Source organism: Mustela erminea, chromosome 3 (genome assembly GCF_009829155.1).
Source record: "Mustela erminea isolate mMusErm1 chromosome 3, mMusErm1.Pri, whole genome shotgun sequence".
NCBI lineage: Eukaryota > Metazoa > Chordata > Mammalia > Carnivora > Mustelidae > Mustela > Mustela erminea.
The window spans coordinates 13,746,031-13,771,549 of NC_045616.1; the positions used below are offsets into that span (position 1 = coordinate 13,746,031).

Genomic DNA, 25,519 nt, shown 5'->3' on the forward strand with positions numbered 1-25,519 from the left:
AGTACATTAAGGCAAGAAAAGAGAAGCCTGGATGGTTCAGCTGGTTAAGTGTCTGCCTTTGGCTCAGGTCAAGATCCCAGGGTCCTGGGATCAAGTCCCACATCGGGCTCCCTGCTCAGTGGGGAACATGCTTCTCCCTCTGCCTGCTTGTGCTTTCTTACCTCTCTCTCAGTGACAAACAGAAATAAAATCATCCCTGTTTGCAGATGACATAATTTTCTACTACATAGAAAATTCCCAAAAATTTTAACAAGAAGTGTACAAAAACAAAAATACAAAACAAAACAACTCCTAAAACAAGAAATGAATTCAACAGAGTGGAGGATACAAGACAAAAATACAAAACTCCAATTCGAAAAGATACATACACTTCTATTTCTGTAGCATTACTTACAATAACCAAGAAATGGAAGAACCCAAGTATGGAATGGATAAAAATGTGGTACAAACATACAATGGAATATTACTCTGCCATTAATAATAATAAAAAAAGATCTTGCCATTTGCTACAACATGAATTGACCTGCAGGATATTATACTAAGTGAAATAAGTCATACAGAGAAAGAAATATTACATGATTTCACTTATAAGCAGAATCTAAAAAACAAAACAAATGAACAAGCAAACAAAAACCAAACAAACTCTTAAACAGAGATAACAAATGGGTGGTTGCCAAAGGGAACGGGGTGGGGGGCGAGGAATGGAAGGGTAGATGAAATAGATAAAGAAAAAAAATCCACTGTATTTCTATATGCCCAGGAATGTACACATGGACAGCAAAATTTAATACATTATCAGTTATAATTGCTCAAAAAAAAAAAAAAAACAGAAATAAATCTAACAAAACATTTACATGACTTCTATACCAGAAACTACAAAATACTAAAGACAAATATCAAAGCTCTAAATACAGGGAGAGACATGGCATGTTCATGGAGAAGATTCATTCTCCCCAATTTGATCCCAGGTTTCACACAATTCCGATTAAAATCCCAGCAATATTTCTTGTAACTATACACAAGATTATTCTAAATGTATATGGAAAAGCAAAGAGCAAAGAATCTAAAACAGATTAAAATGTTTTGAAAAAGACAACTATAATAGAGGAATCTGTCTATTCTATTTCAAGACTGAACTATCCTATTTCAACTTTCAAGTAACTATTGGCAAAGGGACAGACACATACATCACATACATACCTACATGGAAAAAAGAAAATCCAGAAATAGATCCACACAGATATGTCCAACTAATCTTGGGAAAAGGTATAAATGCAATTCAACCAAGGATAGACTTTTCAACTAATGGTGCTAGACCAACTGGACAGTCAGACTAAAGCATGAACTTTCAACTAATCCTCATTGCTTTTAGCTCAATTTTAACTCCAAATAGATCACAGACTTAAATGTAAAACATAAAACCATGAAACTTTTTTCTAAAAAGATTTATTTATTTTGGGCGGGGGCAGACAGAGGGAGAGGTAGAGAGAATCTCAAGCACACTCCCCACTGAGCCCAGAGTCTGATGTGGGGCTCTATCTTACAACCTTGAGATCATGACCCGAGCTGAAATCAAGAGTTGGACGTTCAACCGACTGCACCACCCAGGCACCCAAGCCATGAAACCTTCAGTACAAAAGACAGGAGAAAATCTCTGGGCTCTAGAGCTAATCAAAGCATTCTCAGACTTGACAGCAAAAAGCAGTATCCATAGAAAGAAAAAATGATAAACAACTTCATCAAAACTAAAAACTTCTGCTACATACAAGACCCTGTGTGATATTGTGACTTATAATAAGAAATACATATCTGGTCCTTATTTCCTAAAGTTCCTAAAACCATTAACATTTCCTAAGAGAAGAAGTTGTACAATGTCTCTTGTCACGTTAAGAAAGTGACTTTCAGACCTCACCTAAGGACTGGAGACTGGGTTGACAGAGGAACCAACCATATGACTGAGAGCTGGAACATTCACTCCAGAGGGGAAGGGGGCTGCAAGTTGGCTCAGTCATCATGCCTATGTTATGAAGGATCTGTAAAAACTCAAAAGCGTGGGGTTCAAAGAGGCTCCAGGTTGGTGCACACATGGAGATTCAGGGAGAATGGCGTATCTGGAGAGAATGGAAGCTCTGTGCCCTCTCCCCATACCTTGCCTTACGCATCTCTTCCATCTGGCTGTTCCTGAGTTCTATCCTTTTATAATAAACTGGGAATCTTGTGAGTAAACAGGTTTCCCGATTACTGTGAGCCACTCCAACAAATTAATCGAATGCAAGAGGGGGTTTGTGGGAACCTTGGTCAGAACCACAGGCAAGGAGCCATCATGTAAGACTGGACCCTTTTAGCTGTAGAATCTGATGCTATCCTTGGGTAGGTAGTGTCAGAATATAGCTGAATTATAGGACCTCTAGCTGCTGTCATAGAATGGCTTGCTGGTGTGGGGGAAAGCCTCCCAGCACTGGAACTGGGTGTGTTAAGTGGATAAGAAGACTCCAAACTGGGAAAACAATATTTGCAAATCACATATTTGACAAAGGCCTAGTATCTAGAATATACTACAGACTCCCCAAACCAAGAGTCCAATTGGATAGAACATGACAAAGACAGAAAACTATGCCATAGATGATGACATAGAGATGACCCATAAGCTCATGCAAAGATGTGCGATACCTTTTGCTAACAGGGAAATTAAAAAAAAAACAAAACCCGTGAGGATATCAATACACATCTATCAGAAAGGTTAAAAAAACAACAGTGACAACACCAAGCTGGTGAGAATTCCGAGTAACTGGATCACTCACTTATCATTGGTGAAAATGTTAGATAGTACAGCCACCCTGGAAAACAGTTTGGCCAATTCCTAAAAAACTAAACATGACATTAACGTATGACTGAGCCAGTTGCATTTCTAGGCACTTCTAAAGAAATGAACACTTATGTTCACATAATAACCTGTACGCAGCTCATGCTTCATCCATAATAGCCAAACACTGGACACCAGCCAGATGTTCTTCAACAGGTAACCAGTTAAACAAACCATGACATGTCCATACCACAGAACACTGCTCATTAATATAAAGGAGCAAAACACGCAAAAACCTGTGTGAATCACCAAAGAATTAACCTAAGTGGGATAAAAACCAATCTCAGAAGGTTACATATAGCATGATTCTACTTATACAATATTCTTGAAATAACAAAACTATATAAATGGAAAACATATCAGTGGTTGTCTGAAGTTAACAATGAGCTGGGGCAAGCTCTAAAAACTAAAGAGGATTTGTCCAAAGAAAGGTACAATCAGTGAAACTATCCTTCTGAGAAAGCAGCATGAAACCTAGATGTCAAACATGAAGAGGATTTTTCTGAAATGGAAGATCAAGGGAGCCTCAAAAACTAAGGTGCCTCAAAGACTGTCCTACCCGTCCCCAATACTTCAAAGGCTTTCATATACATTAACTCAATGTGAAAATCTATGACTGATGACCCTCACTTCAAATAAAGTTTGTGAATCCTTAGAGAAATGAATAGAGTCAAAGGTTTGTAAAATAAATAATGCAAGATTATAAAGCCTGAAACTACTAAGAGGACATAAAAATAGTAGCTGCCTCTGGGATGAGAAAGGGACCTGAAGAAGAGGGTTTTCACACTCTGTAATGTCCTGTTTCTTTTGCATTAGAAAACGGTGACAAAAGTGACGCACTATTGTTAATTCTTGTCAGGATACAGATAAATGTTGCTACGTTTTACATTGTTTTGCAAAGTTAAAATAAGAAAATGTCAAAAGTACGCTCACCATAGGGTGACAGAACAGATCTACAGACGTCTATTTTAAGAAGCCTCAGCCAAGTCCAGCCCACACAGAAAAACACTTTCCAAAGAACCATTTGTAAAGCTAATACTTGTTGAATATGGTTTTACATACATCTGTAGAGGTATGATTTATGTTTTTCCATTTCATTTGTTTTTGTGAAATTACTGTTATCTTTATGATATGAAATGAATTTATAGGAATAAAAACCTAATTTTACTACCTACATATTTTTTTTTAATGTCTTTTTTTTTTTTAAAGAGTTTATTTGTTTGACAGACAGAGATCACAAGTAGGCAGAGAGGCAGGCAGAGAGTGAGAGGGAAGCAGGATCCCCGATGAGCAGGACCCCAGTTGAGGGCTCAATCCCAGGACCCTGAGATCATGACCTGAGCTGAAGGCAGAGGCTTAACCCGCTGAGCCACCCAGGTGCCCCACTATTTACATATACTTAAGAAATAAAGAGTACAATTCTTAAAGACTTCATTATGTGAAATAAATTTAAGAATTTATTATAGGGTAAGATGGATACAAGATTGGCAAAGAATCACCTAATGTGATTAAAAAAATAATGACATTTTATTAAATGACTTTTAATCTTGCTGATTTAAAAAACATATTTCCCAATAGTTCTCAATGGATCAATTATGCCCTCAAATTCTAATGGAGTAATGAAGTCCTCATAAAACTACAGTCTTAAAAAAATGATCAAAAACTGATTGTTACTAGCAGGTCCAAATGGCTCAAAAATTTTTTACTCATTGATTTCTGCACTTTGTGAGTCTCCATTTTTTGAGTTTTGAATACAATGGGGAAAAAAGCTGTTTATAGTATGATGAAATACAGTATGACTTCAGGAATGCATCATCAGAACACAGATTTGATCAAAACAAAGGATAGAAAGCAAAGCTGGGCTAGGAGTGAAGGAGAATACAAAGATTAACAGACAGTCTGCAGGTGGACAAGAAAGAAAACCACTGGGGTATATCTAAGGAACCGATGAATTTTGGGGAGGAGTGAGCCTGCAAACCCCTAGCAAAAGAAAGCCCTATTATGGCTTCTCTAGACTCAAAGACATACATACAAACCCCAAGAAACACAAATACAGGAAGTCATACCTTTCAGGCCTAAAGTCTGCAACTGAAACAGTTTTCCCAGCTCAAAAGGTAGAACTCGTAACAGGTTGTTATTTAAATGGAGTTCCCTGTGGACATAAAAATTCCATGTCAGAAGATATATCATCTTTTAACTCATAGCTAAAATCAGCAATATGGTTTCTAAGAATATAATCTTGTAAGAATGAAAAAACTGTATTGCATATTCCAATGTCTAGTACAGTGCTTCACAAACAATAGATGGTAAAAAACAAAAAACAAAATAATCCCAAACTGCCACAGACCAATACATTTTTAAAACACAATGAAAAAATGAATTATTAGAAAAATGAGATGAGAAAAAAAATCAGACCAACAAGACACAAGCCCTAATTTTTAAAGAGCATTAAATTCAACAGATATAAAACTACTCTAACATGTTGCATATGTCACTGTAGGCCGACGACACCATCTGCAACTGCACAGTCCACATGCCACCCCAGGAGCAGCACTGACCCAGCACACATGGAGTCTACCACACAGTTTTAAGAAAGTGAAAATGATAAACAAAGTAACACATGAATTGTTAAAGGAGAATTAAAATGATCATGTAGCACCAACTGAAAATAGTTTATGACAGCTACAAAACTAAGTCTATTGTTAATACTTCTCCAAACTAAATAAAATTTCAATTTAGTAATAATGGCAGCTATATTAACTGCCAATGGTTATTTTAATGACTTTTTTTGGTACAGATAACTATAACTATCAAAGGAATCTTCAGTAGGAAAAAAAAGACCCAACAGTGAGACACAATTTTCTCCAATAACTTTTATTTGTCAATTTTTAAATGTGAATAAGTACTACTTCTATAACCCCTAGTTCTTGGAATTTAAATGAACCTTGGTTATTACTTAGTGAATCTGAGGTCAATGAATGGTGAGGCCATAAACCGAACCAGAACAACTAGTTCTAAATAATTTGTTCCTATTTATTTCCACATATATCACATGGGAAAGGAGGTCTTTTAAGGAGATTAAAATGGTCATAGTATATACTAAGTAACTAAGCCCAAAACAATGTCAAAAAAGCTGGACTAGGAGCAATAAAGAAACTCTCACAAGGTCTTATTCCTTTTTACTACACAGCAAATGGTAGAAGACAGCAAAAAAGCCAGTGGAATCAGAGAAAAAGAAAGTAATATGAAATGGGGCAAGATTTTCCATTAGGATTAACATAATAACTGGAAATTAGCTTTACAATGAATTTGGGTAGGTTCCATCTACCCTACAAATCAGAGATAATAAAATAAATAGCAATTACCATTTATTAAATAAAATATGTGTCAGGCAGGAGGCTAATAGTTTCTTACTCATTATTTCAGATATATCTTATCTCAGCCCTGGCTAGGTAACTATTATATAGCAACTGTATACAGGACAAAAGTGCTCAGCAAGGTTAAGGAGCTTGCCCCAAATCACACAACCTGTAAATGGCAAAGTCAGGATTCTAAATTGAACTGTGTGACTCCACAGCCTATCTACCACCTATACTCCACACTATAGTTCCCCAAATCCAATGACTAATTCTAGCTTCAAGTTCAGGCTTTATTACTATCACACATACAAGCTCAGGAATGGCCAAAAAGGTTTCGCTCATTTGCAGTGATTTCCAGGACACCATGTTAGCCATGGTACAGTGCCCCAGAATGTTAAGAGGGAAAAGCACCACCACCATCTGTCACAGGTGAGTGCGTAGGTGGGATAATATAACTGACTTCTATTTGCTGACCCCTACTTTGTCCAAATATTTTAAGTATAAAATATATTACATAAAATATAGCAATAAAACAAATTTGAGGCAAAGAATCTACTGGATTTATTTGTTGGCTGACATTCAATTTTCCCAGAAAACTTTACAAAGAGGATATAGTTATGTTTGCTTTTTGTTCAAATACCATTGAATTGGTAGTGTTGTTTCCTGGCAAAATAAATGCTCTATTTTGTTCTTAGAGGGTATAAAGTCACATAGCAAGTAGAATCTGCACACCTGAGTGATACCATGTTTCCGAGTTCTGCCGGTAAACTCCGGATTTTATTAGAGGACAGGTCCAGATACACCAGATTGTGAAGCTTGGCAATGTCTGAAGGAATGCGGGACAGGGAATTGTCACTCAGATGCAAAGCTGTCAAGTGAGTTAGTGACCACAACGATGAGCTTAAGCTTCTTACTTTTCCTGTAAGAGAAGAAACAAATGGGAAAGGATTATATAGCTTTCTCTACATTATGGTCCCTGGATTAAGTAACATTTAATGTTCCAGTGAGTAAAAATTTATTACACAAAAAATTGTGAAGAAGGGTTTAACAGGAGAAAGCTTACCTATTCTAGGACAATGCACTGCTACGTAGGTTATAAACTCTCCTTAGCAAACTTAAAAAAACCTCAATGTTTAGATTGCATCAGCATTTTTAAGGGCACAACAGTTAAGACTTTATCCTTTAAAGTTGCCTTACCTATGTACATGAAAGAAACAGTACAAATAATTTATATTGATAATAAATCCAGTATTTTACCATGATTAATTTAAAAATATGCCAAAAAAAATCAAACCCATTATCTAGAAAACAAGAATTCTGCCTGAAAACAAAAGGTAAACAATATATTTTCAGCTTAGCAAAGTTTTAAGACCAGTGTACCCAAATGGTAATTGCATCAAGAATCATGTAACTAAAAAAAAGCTGTACTGAAAATTACAAGTAAAAATAATTGCCCAGACACATTACAGATATGAAGTCATATATATCAAACAGCAGCAGACACATGATTGAGTAACTAAGAAAAGAATAATTAATTTCAATGCAACATGAAATCAGTACTTTGGTACATACAGATAAGATGACAACCATTTCTACAATCCATCTAAGAACTTTCCCCCTATCTCTTTAATACCCAGGACCTAGTCTGAGACAGAATGAAACAAACAGACATAACAAAAATACACTAGTCTTTACGAACTGATTTTCTACTGGCTGAAAAGCAATCTTGAGAGTTCTAATCAAGATGGAGTAACAGGAACCAAATTTACTATCCTACTTGGACAACTACCATATCAGAAAATATAAGTGAATCAACAAATTTCAGACATCAGACCTCAACCAGTGCAGAAGAGTGACCCCTGAAGGACCACAAAGAAGGCAAGCCCTACAGTTGTCTCAGCTTGTGAACAGCAGCACAGGGAGGGGATCCCAGGGGCAGCACAGTGATCTCACCTAAGTTCTGGAGACAGGGAAGCCAAGAGGACTAGAATTTACAGAGGCAGAGTACCAGACAGGAGAGAGATGAACAGACAAAGAAGTCTGGAGATGGGAAAAAGGTACCCCCACAAGTTTTCAGCTGAGTATCGATCAGTATAAAAATGTGAGAAATTGCCTGGGCCAGAGGTACACCCAAAAGAAGCAGAAACAACAATCCCCAGGAATACACAAAACTAAGGCTAGCTGGTGTTCCCAAGTACCAAAGGGAAAGATCTCGTAATTCAAAAGGTGCCAGACTTAGAAAATCAGCCCCAGACTAAAGACCATTCTGGTCTCACCTAAGAAAGTTAAAGAGCAAGCCTCAAAAGAATTAAACTGTTTCTAACCATATCCCAAAACAAAGCTCAATACATGTTATAGAAATACAAAAATATGCCATCACCCAACAAGGCAAAATCCTTAATGTACTGTAAGAAAATAAATCCTATGAACTTAGTAACTGAACAAAAACATCTTTTAAAAATGAAGGCAAGTTACAAGATGGAAAGAGCTATGGAGATGGATGGTAGTGATGGTAGCACACCATTAAAAATGTATTTGATAAAAACCTTCCCACAAACAAGATTCGAGAACAAGAGAGGTTCACTGGTGAAAGCAACCAAACATTTAAGGAAGAACTAATAATAATTCTACAGACTGATCCAGAAAACTGAAAACAAAAAGATACTTTCCAATTTACTCTATGAGGCCAACATCACGGATACCAAAATGAAATAAAACTAGTGCAAAAAAAAAAAAAAAACCTACAAATCAAATCCCTCATGAACATAAACGCAAATTTTAACAAAATTTTAACAAATCAAATCCAACAATATATTAATAGGATAATGACCAAGTAAGATCTGTGCCAAGAAATCCAAGGTTTATTAAACATTTGGGGAAAAAAAGATTCAAAAACTTTTCTTAGAAAAGAAAATCATCTATGTAGATATAGAGAAGCATCTGACAAAATCAACATTTAAAATCAGCATTTAAATGAAATCACGAATTAAATTTTTTAAAAAGCTCTCTCAGTAAGCTAAGAATAGAAAATTCTTCAATCTTGACAAAGGGCAGCAATAAAGTTAGTGGCAAGGGAATGAATGCTTTCCTCCTAAGAACAAAAACAAATCAAGGTATGTCCACTATCACCACTCCCGTTCAAAATTATGCTGGAAGTTTTAGCCAATGGAATAAGACAAGAAAAATTTTAAAGTGGAAAGACAGAAGTCATGTTTATCTGCAAATGGCACAATCACCTGTGTAAAAGCCCAAGAATCTACAAAAATACTATTAAATAAGTGAGTTTAGCAAGGCTGTAGAATAAAATATCAATATACAAAATATCTACTGTATTATATACAGCAACACACAACCAGAAACTGATATTTAAAATAACATTTACAACAGAACCAAAATTATGAAAAAGAGGCAAATCTAACCCCTCCAAAATGTGCAGGACCTGTGTACTCAACACTACAAAACACCCTGAAAGAAATCAAAGAAGTCCTAAATAAGGAGAGAGGTATACAAGCTTCACAGATCAGAAAATTCAGTATCATTAAGATATTGTATCTCCTCAAACTGGTTTACAGAGAGTCACATGGTCACAATCACAATGCCACCATGTCTGAAACTGGCAAGTTGATTCTAAAATTCACGTGGAAATCCAGTGGGCTTACAAAATTCAAAACAACTATGAAAAAGAACAAAGCTGGAAGACTAACACTACCTGATTTTAGGACTTATATGTAAGAACTCTCAAACTCAGTAAGAAAACAACCCAATTTTCTTCTTTTTAAGGTTTTATTTATTAGTGAGAGAGAGAGCACAAGAAGAGGCAGAGGGAGAGGGAGAAGCAGACTCCCTGCTGAGCAGGGAGCCAGACTCCAGGACCTCTGGATTAGGACCTGAGCTAAAGGCAGATGCTTAACCAACTGGGCCACCTAGGCACCCACAACTCAATTTTCAAAACAGCTAAAACATTTGAACAGACACTTTACCAAAGATGACATACAGATGGCAAATAATCACATGAAAAAAAAATGTTCAACATCAGCATCATTAGGGAAATGCAAATTAAAACCACAATTAGATTTAAAAATAATTATAAAAAATAAAACCACAATTAGGTATTACTACACACCCAGAAGAATGGCTAAAATTAAGACTTCCTTGCCAATTATTGGTGAGGATATGGATCAAAGATATCTAGTACAAATGTAAAATGAGAAAACGTCTTTGCAAAAGCAGTTTGAGTTTTTTAAAAAGTTAAACCTTAACTTCCTTATGATCAGTTTCATTCTTTGGTATCTGTCTCAGACAAGTAAGAGTTTCACACACTACAAAGAATTGTATATAAATGTAGCTGTATTTGTAACAACCAAATACCAGAAATCATCCAAATATGTTCAACAACAAGTAAATGGATAAACAAACGCTGACATATCCAAATAATGGAACAGTAATAAAAAGAATGAACTATTAAAAACCCAACTGCATGAATGAATATCAAAGTAAGTAGAGAAGTTAGACCAAAAAGGGGTGGGGGAGACATACTATATCGCTTCCTTTATATAAAAATTCTACAAAATGTAAACCAATCCTATGGTTTAAAAAAGCAGAACAATCCCCAATCCCAGGGACTGGGGAAGGGGCTGGAGAAATGAAGGAGGTAAGGAAAGGGAATTACAAATCTGGGGAATGATGGGTATGTTCCTTGAGTGTTGTGATGGTTTCAAAGATGTACACACAGATCCAGATCCAAATATAGCATCACATCATTCACTTTGCATACATACTAATCATTACATGTCAACTATACCTCAATACAACTTTGTAATAAAATCTTACCTTGACCTGAGAAAGTGTCTTTCCTCACTGTGCAATAATTAGAAAATATAGCATAGCCTATTTGTAAAACAAATTTACTTTTCAGTTCATAAAACTAAAGCACACAGCTAATATTCAGTATAAATACTTAAAACATCACAAACTACTGAGGGCGTGTTTTGCACGTGTTTCATCCTCAAGACACCACTTTGTGAAATTCATTTTTATACGTTTTTATATTTGAACTTAATAGGAAGGATACAAAATTTTCAATCAAGAAGGTAACCAGAAAGGAAACCAAGAAGGAAAGGGGAAAAGAAACCAAGAAGGAAAGGGGCGGGGGGAGGAGGAATCAAGTATAAGAGTCATGTATAAAGACATCAATCACACAGGGTTGAAGGGAAACAGAAGACTCACATCTCAACCATATACAGAAAAGTAAAACTGAAATAAATTTCTAAATGCCGAAAAAACAGAAAAGTAATGGAAGGCAATTTCTAAACATAACTCAAACCCTAAAATCCAAAAATGAAAACACTGTCAGGTTTGAATTCATTTAAACTCAAAACCTCTACAATGTGGACATGCCAACATGTATGGCAGTCAAAGAGAGAACACTCATTTATTCAGTGAACTTTCAGGGACTGGTATGGGGACAGAATGGTAAATACAAAGTCCCTATGCTCAGGCAATAAAAAATAAAACAAAAATAGGAAAATGAACAACAGATAAGAACAAGTAAATTATTCAAGAATAAACAAAGGATCAAAGGGTCAGTTATTTTAAAAAAAGGATTTCAGTAATAAAACATATGCAAATTTAAACAATAAAATATTCATTTCTATCAGACAAACAATGAAATAAAATTAGTATCCAGTAACCACAAGGCTAAGAGGGTTAATAGATACACTCATTCATTATGGGAAAACTACCACTATATTTTGAAACCAATCCTGTAACAGCTACTAAAAGTTTAAATGTGAATATCCCTTGCCCCATCACAATTCCTCAATTAGACCAATTTCTACTGATGGAACGAGGTAATACAAGAAATTAAGGTCTCTAATTTTTGAGAGAGGTCAATGAACAAGACAGTCACTTTCTGAAATTCTGAGGTTATCTATTTACTTCTCCAAAGAACTGTACATTTTCATATGCACCCAAAAATTTATATTTAATTTTAAGCAGCTTTGTGAGTTGAGAAATGCTGGGATTAACCTGACTTTAAATTAAGGTGTGTTTTCAGAAGTAGTTCCATCCTAAAGTATCCAGAATCCTTTACTGTTAAATACCAGGAGATGGGGGAATCTAAATAAGTGTTCCCTGAAATCAGAAAGGCAGTTTGCAAACACTAAATGGACCAGGTGTAATTAACATACTTATGAAGAAACCAAAATTATTACTTCCACATATGCAGATTAAGAAAAAAAAAAACAAGAAAAACTATTGAAATTCTAAAACTGACATTTTAGAAGAAACAGCAATCACAGCTGATTTCCATTATTCCCAGACTCTGTATTTGTGAATTCTACTCCCTCCAAGTTTACTTATAAACCCAAAAGCTCTGTCACTGATTTACAAACATGCAGAGTAGCAAAACCAACAGTCACCCAGAACAGTTCTCAGATGGGGTCCAACAAGGCAACACTCTGGCCTGTCACTCTACCATTCACGATGAAACACGTGCCTTTTATGCTGTCTATTTAATGCCACAGTTTTTGAATACTTGGAACAGATTTGGGGGGTCTTAAATGGCCCCTAAGCATGATGCTGAAATGCTAAGTGCAAGGCAGTGACCTGCCCAGTGTTCTGTGTAAGCTTCAGCTTCACTCAGGCATCAGTCACAGTGTCCACATGTTCAAGATTAAGGAGCTGATGGCAGACATTAAATAAGCTATCTTTAAAACTAACACAAGGGACGCCTGGGTAGCTCAGTCAGTTAAACGTCTGCCTTTGGCTCAGGTCATGATCCCAGGGTTCTGGTATCGAGTCCTACATGGGGCTCCTTGCTCAGCAGGGAGCCTGCTTCCACCTCCACCTGTTGTTCCCCCTGCTTGTGCTCGCTCGTTCTGACAAATAAATAAAATCTTAAAAAAATAAAATAAAACACTTAACACAAGCTTATGTGTTGGTCAACTGATGAAAATGTTGTGGGTAGAGGTTCATAGTAATTTAACCATGTATCAGCTCACAACTCCTGAAGCAGTTAAGGAAGGAAGCAGTCTGTGTTGTGAGAATGGCAAATTGGATTCCAAGGGAGAAAAGGGCCCTGATTAAGTTACATGAATTACAGGAAGAGCACAAAGGAGAAGATGTGGAAGATCCTCGATAGTGCTTCACTTAAACACAGTGGAGTTGATGGGGAAGGAGATGTACTCACACCAAAGTATGTGAGTCAACAAATGGAAGTTTTTGTTTGTTTGTTTTAAAGATTTTATTTATTTGACAGAGAGAAAAATCACAAGTAGGCAGAGAGGCAGGCAGAGTGAGAGGGGGAAGCAGGCTCCCTGCTGAGCAGAGCACCTGATGTGAGGCCTGATTCCAGGATCCTGATATAATGACCAGAGCCGAAGGCAGCAGCATAACCCACTGAGCCATCCAGGCGCCCGAACAAATGGAAGTTTTGATCCACGAAGGAAAACACAACTGCAAAGGTACACTCATTAAACTTTGGTGGGAATTCTGGTCTTAAATGCAATGAAAGAATGCTTGCTCAAATTAGACCTAGCTTAAGTAAAATAAGGTTAGCCGGAAGGTAAAAAAAAAAACTAGAACCTGAGAATGGAAAGACGGAGGCAAGTATTAGGAAACAGAAAGCGAGAGAAAGGTGAGCCTCTCAGGTTCAATATATAATGACTGCTGCAGTGTGATGCTGATGACCACAGGAACTAATGCTAACTCCTGTCAGGGGACCTCCCTCAGCAGTCTGTGCTCTACCGCCAAGTAACTGTTTGACCTGAGGAAAAGGAAATGTTTGTTGCAAAGCTCAGTGACTAACCAATTATGCCTCTTACACTTTTCTAAAATACTTTTTAAGTCATCTCCCACCCAACATGGGGCTTGAACTCACAACCCCAAGATCTATAGTCACGGGTTCCACCAACTGAGCCAGCCAGGTGCCCAGTTAATAAATTTATCTTTTTTTTTTTTTTTTTTTACTTTTTAAAAAAGATTTTATTTATTTGACAGAAAGACACAGCGGGAGAGTGAGTTCAACTCAAAATGAGTTGAACTGAGGAGTCAAGATGGCGGAGAAGTAGCAGGCTGAGACTGCTTCAGCTAGCCGGAGATCAGCTAGATAGCTTATCTAAAGATTGCAAACACCTGAAAATCCATCGGCAGATCGAAGAGAAGAAGAACAGCAATTCTGGAAACAGAAAAACAACCACTTTCTGAAAGGTAGGACCGGCGGAGAAGTGAATCCAAAGCGACGGGAAGATAGACCCCGGGGGGAGGGGCCGGCTCCCGGCAAGCGGCGGAGCAACCGCGCACAAAATCAGGACTTTAAAAGTCTGTTCCGCTGAGGGACATCGCTCCAGAGGCTAAACCGGGGCGAAAACCACGCGGGTTCAGCGTGGCCTCAGGTCCCGCAGGGTCACAGAAGGAGCAGGGGTGTCTGAGTGTCGCAGACCTTGCGGGTATTGGAACGGGAAAGCCGGCTGCAGAGACAGAGCCGACAGTAAGCTCACAGCTCGGTGTTACCTTGAACTGGTCGCAGGCTCGGAGAGCTCGGAGCGCGGCCGGAGGTCAGGCAGACGGGAGTAACTGGGCGCTGTTCTCGGAGGGCGCACTGAGGAGTGCGGCCCTGGGCTCTCGGCTCCTCCGGGCCGGAGACCAGGAGGCCGCCATTTGTATTCCCGTCCTCCGGAACTCCACGGAAAGCGCTCAGGGAACAAAAGCTCCTGAAAGCAAACTCGAGCGGATTACTCACCCCGGCCCCGGGTAAGGGCGGTGTAATTCCGCCTGGGGCAAAGACACTTGAGAATCACTACAACAGGCCCCTCCCCCAGAAGATCAACAAGAAATCCAGCCGAGACCAAGTTCACCTACCAAGGAGTGCGGTTTCAATACCAAGGAGAGCAGCAGAATTCGGAGGAGGAGAAAGCCAAGCACGGAACTCATGGCTTTTTCGCTGTGATTTTTTTTTAGTCTTGCAGTTAATTTAATTTTTTTCTTTTTCTCGCCTTCGGGTAAAATTTTTTTTTTTTTTTAACTGTTACCTTTTTCTTTTTTAACGATTTTTTACTAGTTTATCTAATATATATATTTTTTCTTTTTTACATTTTTCTTAGGTGTTTTCCTTTTTTTTATTTTTTAATTCTTTTCTAGTCTTTTTTCTTTTTTTTTTTTTTTCTTTCTTCCTTTTTGAACCTCTTTTTATCCCCTTTCTCCCCCCTCACGATTTGGGATCTCTTCTAATTTGGTTAAAGCATTTTTTCCTGGGGTTGTTGCCACCCTTTTAGTATTTTACTTGCCCCTTCATATACTCTTATCTGGACAAAATGACAAGACGGAAAAATTCAACACAAAAAAAAGAACAAGAGGCAGTACCGAAGGCTAGGGACCTAATCAATACAGACATTGGTAATATGTCAGATCTAGAGTTCAGAATGACAATTCTCAAGGTTCTAGCCGGGCTCGAAAAAGGCATGGAAGATATTAGAGAAACCCTCTTGAGAGATATAAAAGCCCTTTCTGGAGAAATAAAAGAACTAAAATCTAACCAAGTTGAAATCAAAAAAGCTATTAATGAAGTGCAATCAAAAATGGAGGCTCTCACTGCTAGGATAAATGAGGCAGAAGAAAGAATTAGTGATATAGAAGACCAAATGACAGAGAATAAAGAAGCTGAGCAAAAGAGGGACAAACAGCTACTGGACCACGAGGGGAGAATTCGAGAGATAAGTGACACCATAAGACGAAACAACATTAGAATAATTGGGATTCCAGAAGAAGAAGAAAGAGAGAGGGGAGCAGAAGGTATACTGGAGAGAATTATTGGGGAGAATTTCCCCAATATGGCAAAGGGAACGAGCATCAAAATTCAGGAGGTTCAGAGAACGCCCCTCAAAATCAATAGGAATAGGCCCACACCCCGTCACCTAATAGTAAAATTTACAAGTCTCAGTGACAAAGAGAAAATCCTGAAAGCAGCCCGGGAAAAGAAGTCTGTAACATACAATGGTAAAAATATTAGATTGGCAGCTGACTTATCCACAGAGACCTGGCAGGCCAGAAAGAGCTGGCATGATATTTTCAGAGCACTAAACGAGAAAAACATGCAGCCAAGAATACTATATCCAGCTAGGCTATCATTGAAAATGGAAGGAGAGATTAAAAGCTTCCAGGACAAACAAAAACTGAAAGAATTTGCAAATACCAAACCAGCTCTACAGGAAATATTGAAAGGGGTCCTCTAAGCAAAGAGAGAGCCTACAAGTGGTAGATCAGAAAGGAACAGAGACCATATACAGTAACAGTCAACTTACAGGCAATACAATGGCACTAAATTCATATCTCTCAATAGTTACCCTGAATGTTAATGGGCTAAATGCCCCTGTCAAAAGACACAGGGTATCAGAATGGATAAAAAAACAAAACCCATCTATATGTTGCCTCCAAGAAACTCATTTTAAGCCCGAAGACACCTCCAGATTTAAAGTGAGGGGGTGGAAAAGAATTTACCATGCTAATGGACATCAGAAGAAAGCAGGAGTGGCAATCCTTATATCAGATCAATTAGATTTTAAGCCAAAGACTATAATAAGAGATGAGGATGGACACTATATCATACTCAAAGGGTCTGTCCAACAAGAAGATCTAACAATTTTAAATATCTATGCCCCCAACGTGGGAGCAGCCAACTATATAAACCAATTAATAACAAAATCAAAGAAACACATCAACAATAATACAATAATAGTAGGGGACTTTAACACTCCCCTCACTGAAATGGACAGATCATCCAAACAAAAGATCAGCAAGGAAATAAAGGCCTTAAACGACACACTGGACCAGATGGACATCACAGATATATTCAGAATATTTCATCCCAAAGCAACAGAATACACATTCTTCTCTAGTGCACATGGAACATTCTCCAGAATAGATCACATCCTCGGTCCTAAATCAGGACTCAACCGGTATCAAAAGATTGGGATCATTCCCTGCATATTTTCAGACCACAATGCTCTAAAGCTAGAACTCAACCACAAAAGGAAGTTTGGAAAGAACCCAAATACATGGAGACTAAACAGCATCCTTCTAAAGAATGAATGGGTCAACCGGGAAATTAAAGAAGAATTGAAAAAAATCATGGAAACAAATGATAATGAAAATACAACGGTTCAAAATCTGTGGGACACAACAAAGGCAGTCCTGAGAGGAAAATATATAGCGGTACAAGCCTTTCTCAAGAAACAAGAAAGATCTCAGGTACACAACCTAACCCTACACTTAAAGGAGCTAGAGAAAGAACAAGAAAGAAACCCTAAGCCCAGCAGGAGAAGAGAAATCATAAAGATCAGAGCAGAAATCAATGAAATAGAAACCAAAAAAACAATAGAACAAATCAACGAAACTAGGAGCTGGTTCTTTGAAAGAATTAATAAAATTGATAAACCCCTGGCCCGACTTATCAAAAAGAAAAGAGAAAGGACCCAAATAAATAAAATCATGAATGAAAGAGGAGAGATCACAACTAACACCAAAGAAATACAAACTATTATAAGAACATACTATGAGCAACTCTACGCCAATAAATTTGACAATCTGGAAGAAATGGATGCATTCCTAGAAACATATAAACTACCACAACTGAACCAGGAAGAAATAGAAAGCCTGAACAGACCCATAACCAGTAAGGAGATTGAAACAGTCATTAAAAATCTCCAAACAAACAAAAGCCCAGGGCCAGACGGCTTCCCGGGGGAATTCTACCAAACATTTAAAGAAGAACTAATTCCTATTCTCCTGAAACTGTTCCAAAAAATAGAAATGGAAGGAAAACTTCCAAACTCATTTTATGAGGCCAGCATCACCTTGATCCCAAAACCAGACAAGGATCCCACCAAAAAAGAGAGCTATAGACCGATATCCTTGATGAACACAGATGCGAAAATACTCAACAAAATACTAGCCAATAGGATTCAACAGTACATTAAAAAGATTATTCACCACGACCAAGTGGGATTTATTCCAGGGCTGCAAGGTTGGTTCAACATCCGCAAATCAGTCAATGTGATACAACACATCAATAAAAGAAAGAACAAGAACCATATGATACTCTCAATAGATGCTGAAAAAGCATTTGACAAAGTACAGCATCCCTTCCTGATCAAAACTCTTCAAAGTGTAGGGATAGAGGGCACATACCTCAATATCATCAAAGCCATCTATGAAAAACCCACCGCAAATATCATTCTCAATGGAGAAAAACTGAAAGCTTTTCCGCTAAGGTCAGGAACACGGCAGGGATGTCCATTATCACCACTGCTATTCAACATAGTACTAGAGGTCCTAGCCTCAGCAATCAGACAACAAAAGGAAATTAAAGGCATCCAAATCGGCAAAGAAGAAGTCAAATTATCACTCTTCGCAGATGATATGATACTATATGTGGAAAACCCAAAAGACTCCACTCCAAAACTGCTAGAACTTATACAGGAATTCAGTAAAGTGTCAGGATATAAAATCAATGCACAGAAATCAGTTGCATTTCTCTACACCAACAGCAAGACAGAAGAAAGAGAAATTAAGGAGTCAATCCCATTTACAATTGCACCCAAAACCATAAGATACCTAGGAATAAACCTAACCAAAGAGACACAGAATCTATACTCAGAAAACTATAAAGTACTCATGAAAGAAATTGAGGAAGACACAAAGAAATGGAAAAATGTTCCATGCTCCTGGATTGGAAGAATAAATATTGTGAAAATGTCTATGCTACCTAAAGCAATCTACACATTTAATGCAATTCCTATCAAAGTACCATCCATCTTTTTCAAAGAAATGGAACAAATAATGCTAAAATTTATATGGAACCAGAAAAGACCTCGAATAGCCAAAGGGATATTGAAAAAGAAAGCCAACGTTGGTGGCATCACAATTCCGGACTTCAAGCTCTATTACAAAGCTGTCGTCATCAAGACAGCATGGTACTGGCACAAAAACAGACACATAGATCAATGGAACAGAATAGAGAGCCCAGAAATAGACCCTCAACTCTATGGTCAACTAATCTTCGACAAAGCAGGAAAGAATGTCCAATGGCAAAAAGACAGCCTCTTCAATAAATGGTGCTGGGAAAATTGGACAGCCACATGCAGAAAAATGAAATTGGACCATTTCCTTACACCACACACAAAAATAGACTCAAAATGGATGAAGGACCTCAATGTGCGAAAGGAATCCATCAAAATCCTTGAGGAGAACACAGGCAGCAACCTCTTTGACCTCAACCGCAGCAACATCTTCCTAGGAACAACGCAAAAGGCAAGGGAAGCAAGGGCAAAAATGAACTATTGGGATTTCATCAAGATCAAAAGCTTTTGCACAGCAAAGGAAACGGTTAACAAAATCAAAAGACAACTGACAGAATGGGAGAAGATATTTGCAAATGACATATCAGATAAAGGACTAGTGTCCAGAATCTATAAAGAACTTAGCAAACTCAACACCCAAAGAACAAATAATCCAATCAAGAAATGGGCAGAGGACATGAACAGACATTTCTGCAAAGAAGACATCCAGATGGCCAACAGACACATGAAAAAGTGCTCCATATCACTCGGCATCAGGGAAATACAAATCAAAACCACAATGAGATATCACCTCACACCAGTCAGAATGGCTAAAATAAACAAGTCAGGAAATGACAGATGCTGGCGAGGATGCGGAGAAAGGGGAACCCTCCTACACTGTTGGTGGGAATGCAAGCTGGTGCAGCCACTCTGGAAAACAGCATGGAGGTTCCTCAAAATGTTGAAAATAGAACTGCCCTATGACCCAGCAATTGCACTATTGGGTATTTACCCTAAGGATACAAACGTAGTGATCCAAAGGGGCACGTGCACCCGAATGTTTATAGCAGCAATGTCCACAATAGCCAAACTATGGAAAGAACCTAGATGTCCATCAACAGATGAATGGATCAAGAAGATGTGGTATATATACACAATGGAATACTATGCAGCCATCAAAAGAAATGAAATCTTGCCATTTGCGACAACATGGATGGAACTAGAGCGTATCATGCTTAGCGAAATAAGTCAAGCAGAGAAAGACAACTATCATATGATCTCCTTGATATGAGGAAGTGGTGATGCAACATGGGGGCTTAAGTGGGTAGTAGAAGAATAAAGGAAACAAGATGGGATTGGGAGGGAGACAAACCATAAGTGACTTTTAATCTCACAAAACAAACTGAGGGTTGCTGGGGGGAGGGGGTTTGGGAGAAGGGGGTGGGATTATGGACATTGGGGAGGGTATGTGCTTTGGTGAGTGCTATGAAGTGTGTAAACCTGGTGATTCACAGACCTGTACCCCTGGGGATAGAGTATTATGCCTCCATCAGAAAGGATGAATACCCAACTTTTGTAGCAACATGGATGGGACTGGAAGAGATTATGCTGAGTGAAATAAGTCAAGCAGAGAGAGTCAATTATCATATGGTTTCACTTATTTGTGGAGCATAACAAATAGCATGGAGGACATGGGGACTTAGAGTGGAGAAGGGAGTTGGGGGAAATTGGAAGGGGAGGTGAACCATGAGAGACTATGGACTCTGAAAAACAATCTGAGGGTTTTGAAGGGACGGGGGGTGGGAGGTTGGGGTACCAGGTGGTGGGTATTATAGAGGGCACGGATTGCATGGAGCACGGGGTGTGGTGCAAAAATAATGAATACTGTTATGCTGGAAATAAAAAAAAAATAAAAAATAAATTAAATATTAAAAAAAAAAAAAAAAAAAAAAAAAAATGAGTTGAACTATACATGATTCTATAATGTGATTTTAAAAAGAAAAAAGTGAAAAAATGATGGAACTATAAGACCTTCAAACTTTTTTTTTTTTTGCTATAAAAGATTTTCTAATACTGATCTGAGGTTAAGAGAGATTTAAAAAACATTACAGGTTAGAATCCTCACAGTTTTAACTCCATATTTCACTTTTAAACTTGATTCCCTACAATGAAAGAGAAATAGATCATTTTATACTTGCCCCATCCACTCATTACGTACATCTTCATTATCATAAGTTCATATCATCTCCAAGGAAGATAAGCAAATGGCCAATAAACACATGCGAGGATGCTCTGATTCATGAGCCATCAGGGAAAGGCTAATGAAAGCTACAATGAAGTACTTCTTTTACCCCCACTAAGATGGCTAAATCAAAAAGACAGATGTAACAACTGTTGCCAAGGAGTACAGAAATTAGAACCCTCCTACAAGGCTGGTTTAGAATGTAGAATGATATAAAAACTTTGGAGAACACAGTCTGGTAGTTACTCAAAAAGTTAAGCATTTCCCATATGATACAGTAATTCCACTCCTAAGTATCTACCTGAGAGAAATGAAAAAGCCCACATAAAAACTTACACACAACTGTTCAGAGTAACATTATTCTTTAGAGCCTATCCGCAGAAACAATCTGTGCTACTTTGTAACAAATACGTATTTGGGGGAGCACTTTGGTGGTTCAGTCAGTTAAGCATTCAACTCTTGGTTTCAGCTCAGGTCATGATCTCAAGGTCCTCAGACTGAGTTCCACGTTGGGCTCCCTGCACAACACGGAGTCCTCTTGTCCCTCTCCCCTCCCCCCACCACTTGCCCATACACTCTGTCTCTCCCATAAATAAATAAAACCAAGAAAGAAAAGAAAAGAAGAAAAAAGAAAAGAGAAAGAAAATGAAAATACACACACACACACACACACACACTTGGTCTTCACCTCTGTTTCCAACATGGAACTCCTGAAATCCTTGGAATTTCCTAAGTGATCAAGCAGTAAAGTGCCTTTTGTTATCATAGGTGCCTTTTCAAGGACACCAGAGTTTAAGGTTAAATAAGGTGACTTTTTTAAAACCCCCTGGAATGGAGAATGGTTGCCAGGGAAGCCAATCAGGATAAGTAGGTTGAAAGTTTCAGTACCCAGCAAGCTCCTTCTCCCCCTCCCCCACCAACAATCAGGGAGGAGAGGTAGGAGATTAGATCAATCACCAGATTTAATCACCCATGCCTAGGGAAGCCTCTGAAGGAATCCCTCAACTATGGAGTTCTGCGCTTCCAAGATGAAAAATACAGGGAGGTATGGGGAAGGGTGAGGGGTCTAGAAAGATCACGGAAGTTTCTTATCTGTTCCCTAAAGACCGCCCTATGCATCTCTTCCTTTTAGCTGTTCCTGCGTTCTTATAATAAACCAGCAATCTAGTAAGTCAACTCTTTTCCTGGTTCTGTGAGCTGATACAGCCAATGAAACCCAAGGAGAGGGTCCTGAGAACCTCTGGGTTTAAAGCTCCTCAGTCAGAAGCACAAGGTAACAACATAGACTTTGTGACTACTGTCTGAAGTCGGTGGAACAGTCCCCTGGGACTAAACCTGTAACCTGTGGTACCTGACACTAACTGTCAGAATTGAGATGTATCGAGAATTGCTTGATGTATGGAAAACCCACTCATCTCGGGTCAAAGTGGAGTAGAATTATAAAAGAATACTGAGAGTAGAGGAGACACACAGGAGTGTGTCTTTCCATAGATAAAGAAATGGGATGATATCCACACATGGAATATTATTCAGTCACTAAAAGGAATGGGGTACTGACACGTACTACAACATGGCTGAATCTTGAGAACATTATGCTAATGAAAGAAGGCAGGCACAAAGACCACATGTTGTATGATTCCATGTACATAAAATCCTAAGAGCCAAATCTATAAATGTAGAAAATAAATTACTGGTTACCTAGGGCCAGGAAGGGGACTGGAGGAAAATGGGAAGTGATTGCTAATGAGTAAGTACAGGGTTTCTTCTGGGGCGCTAAAAATGTTTCAAAGTGACTATGGTAATGGTGGCACAACTCCGTAAGTACACTAAAACCCTGTGAACCATACACTTGGAGTGAACTGTAGGATATGTAGATTATATCTCAGTAAAACTGTTACATAAAAAAATTTTACAGCATAACAAAAAACAAAATTACATGCAGACAATAATTTGTATATATATAATAGATTTAAAAATAAGTGAAGACTCGGGGCGCCTGTGTGGCTCAGTGGGTTAAAGCCTTTGCCTTCGGCTCAGGTCATGATCCCAGGGTCCTGGGATCAAGCCCCACATCAGGCTCCCTGCTCAGTGGGGAGTGTGCTTCCCCCTCTCACTCTCTGCCTGCCTACTTGTGATCTCTGTCTGTCAAATAAATAAATAAAATCTTTAAAAAAAAAATTAAAATTAAAATTAAAAAAATAAAAAATAAGAGAAGACCCTATTTACAAGAACCAGAAGGTAAAATACCTAGGAATAAATCTAATAAGTGTATTAGGCTTAAGGATACAAAAAGGAACAAACAGAAAGACTTCTACAATTCACCCTAATTTATAAAATAACAGGATCATGATAAAAATGCCAGAACTAAGTAAGTTGATCCTGATTTTCATTATTTAAAAAAAAAAAAAAAGCCAAGTGTCACATGTCAAAATTATAAAGGCATATTAGGGGAGATGCAAAGCCATCTGTAGCACTGTTTGTCACAGACTGACCATCATTATTGTACTACTTAAATTACAGTGAAAGAAATAGTATGATTACAGGAGAACTGTCTCTATCCTTATTTAGAAATCTCTCCACAATACAATATCACATGAGAAAAAAAGCACAGTGCAGAAATCTATATTGTCTTTTGAATTAATAATTAGGTGTGGAATAAGCATCTGTATTTGTATATGAACAGAAGGACTCCAGAGGAATGCAGAAGAAACTCCTGACCCTGGGTGTGAATGCATATGTGTGTGCACGCTTGGAGGTTTAATGGGGGGGGGGGGGGGGTTGTGTGAAAGGGAGACCTCCACTGTATGCTTTTTTAGGTTCTCCATGTCCCCTCTTCCTGAGATGTCCTTAACTCCACTTTCCCCTGGCTAATATCATTAACTCAGTAGTCAGCTATTCTAGGATACTTTCCCTGATCCTTAGCCAGGCTGGCTAAGACCGTCTTAAAGAAAAGACAGTAGGTCAGGCTTTTTGTCCTATATTTATTATGGTTTTACAATTATCCTCTCATGGAAGTCTTCTCCTACAGCCTGCAAGACTCCTAAAATCTTATTTCCCATCACCTACCACATCATAAGTTTCAAAATAAAGGAGTGAGTAACAAGTAAGTGATTTCCAGCATGTTAGTGATGGCCTCAAAATTCCTATTCCAGACGTCCTCCCTCCTCTTGAGTTTCCTTCCTCTCGTGATTACCTGTTCCCACTCTAAAGTTCCACAAAGCAGACACCAGGGTCAACCAAACAGCAGACAGCTGTACAAGCTGATAACATATTTAAAGTTGCTTGACTCTGGAGTGTTACTTACCAAAAGTAACACTTACAAAAAGAGCTAAATGTAATACTCTCAAAAAAAAAAAAAAAATCGAAGAATGGGATCCAGAATTTGAGAAACATGGTCTACCACTCTTCCATGGAAAAACATGAATAAAGCTTACTCAAACTAAACTCAAACTCAACTAAAGCTTTCAGAAGGTCAGAAAATGTCACAAAAGAGAAAAGGGGAATGTGTGGCCCCATAGCTAAGGCACCTGATTCCACTATCACTTAAAGACTACTGAGGAGGTCAGCCACCCTCCGCCAGGGACACAGCACCTGTGCCTGCTCTTCTGGACATCCCGCAGGCTGAGGTGCTGGAGGACAGACTGCTCCAGCTGGTCACCCTCTGCCAGCTCCAGCAGCTCCCCTCTGGTGGCTACTCTTCTACAGAGGATGGACCTCCAATTGGTGCTGGAACAGTGGTACATGCATGAGCAGACAAAAAAATCTCAACCCTGGTTTTGATAAATTGAAGACACTTCCCTATAGCAGGAAACCAGCAAAGTTGATATCCTTCAAGGTGCAAGTGAATACACACAAGTTCTCAGGGATGTTTTCAGAGGAGCCAAAAGAGGAGACACAAAATCCAAATCACCACAACTATACAGCAACAAGCCTGCTGAACTACATATATCCTTGGCTAGAAATCTATCGAGAAACGTCACCCAGGATGCCAGCTGTACTGTAGGCTCAAGAGTGAGGAGAAAAGGCCCAGGGCAGATGGTGGCAGTGGTGAATCAGTATATACTTATCACCAGAGCATGATGTCTACGACTGGAGTTATCTCCCCAACAGGGAGTTTGGATAGATTCCTAAAAGTAGAAGTCCTAAGTCACAGGTTTCCCCAACTATAAAAAGTGAAAAGGCCAGCCCAGGACTACCTTATAGAGACAAATATATGCAGTCT

The 25,519-nt window shown here is 38.4% G+C and overlaps 1 protein-coding gene and 1 pseudogene across 4 annotated transcripts in view; one reads left to right on the forward strand and one right to left on the reverse strand.

The window, feature by feature from the left end:
• The window catches only part of CNOT6 (CCR4-NOT transcription complex subunit 6), a 76,840-nt gene that overhangs the window by 17,349 nt on the left and 33,972 nt on the right, over positions 1-25,519 (reverse strand). For 3 of the 4 annotated variants that reach the window (XM_032335264.1, XM_032335263.1, XM_032335265.1), the window contains 2 exons: positions 6,955-7,141; positions 4,930-5,015 (listed from right to left, as the gene is read on the reverse strand). In XM_032335264.1, the coding sequence (XP_032191155.1) occupies positions 4,930-5,015; positions 6,955-7,141 (273 nt within the window). Of the gene's footprint in view, positions 1-4,929; positions 5,016-6,954; positions 7,142-21,273; positions 21,418-25,519 lie in introns of those variants that run through there. The other variant, XM_032335266.1, reaches the window with a different exon arrangement.
• On the forward strand, positions 7,299-25,466 carry LOC116585475 (annotated as a pseudogene).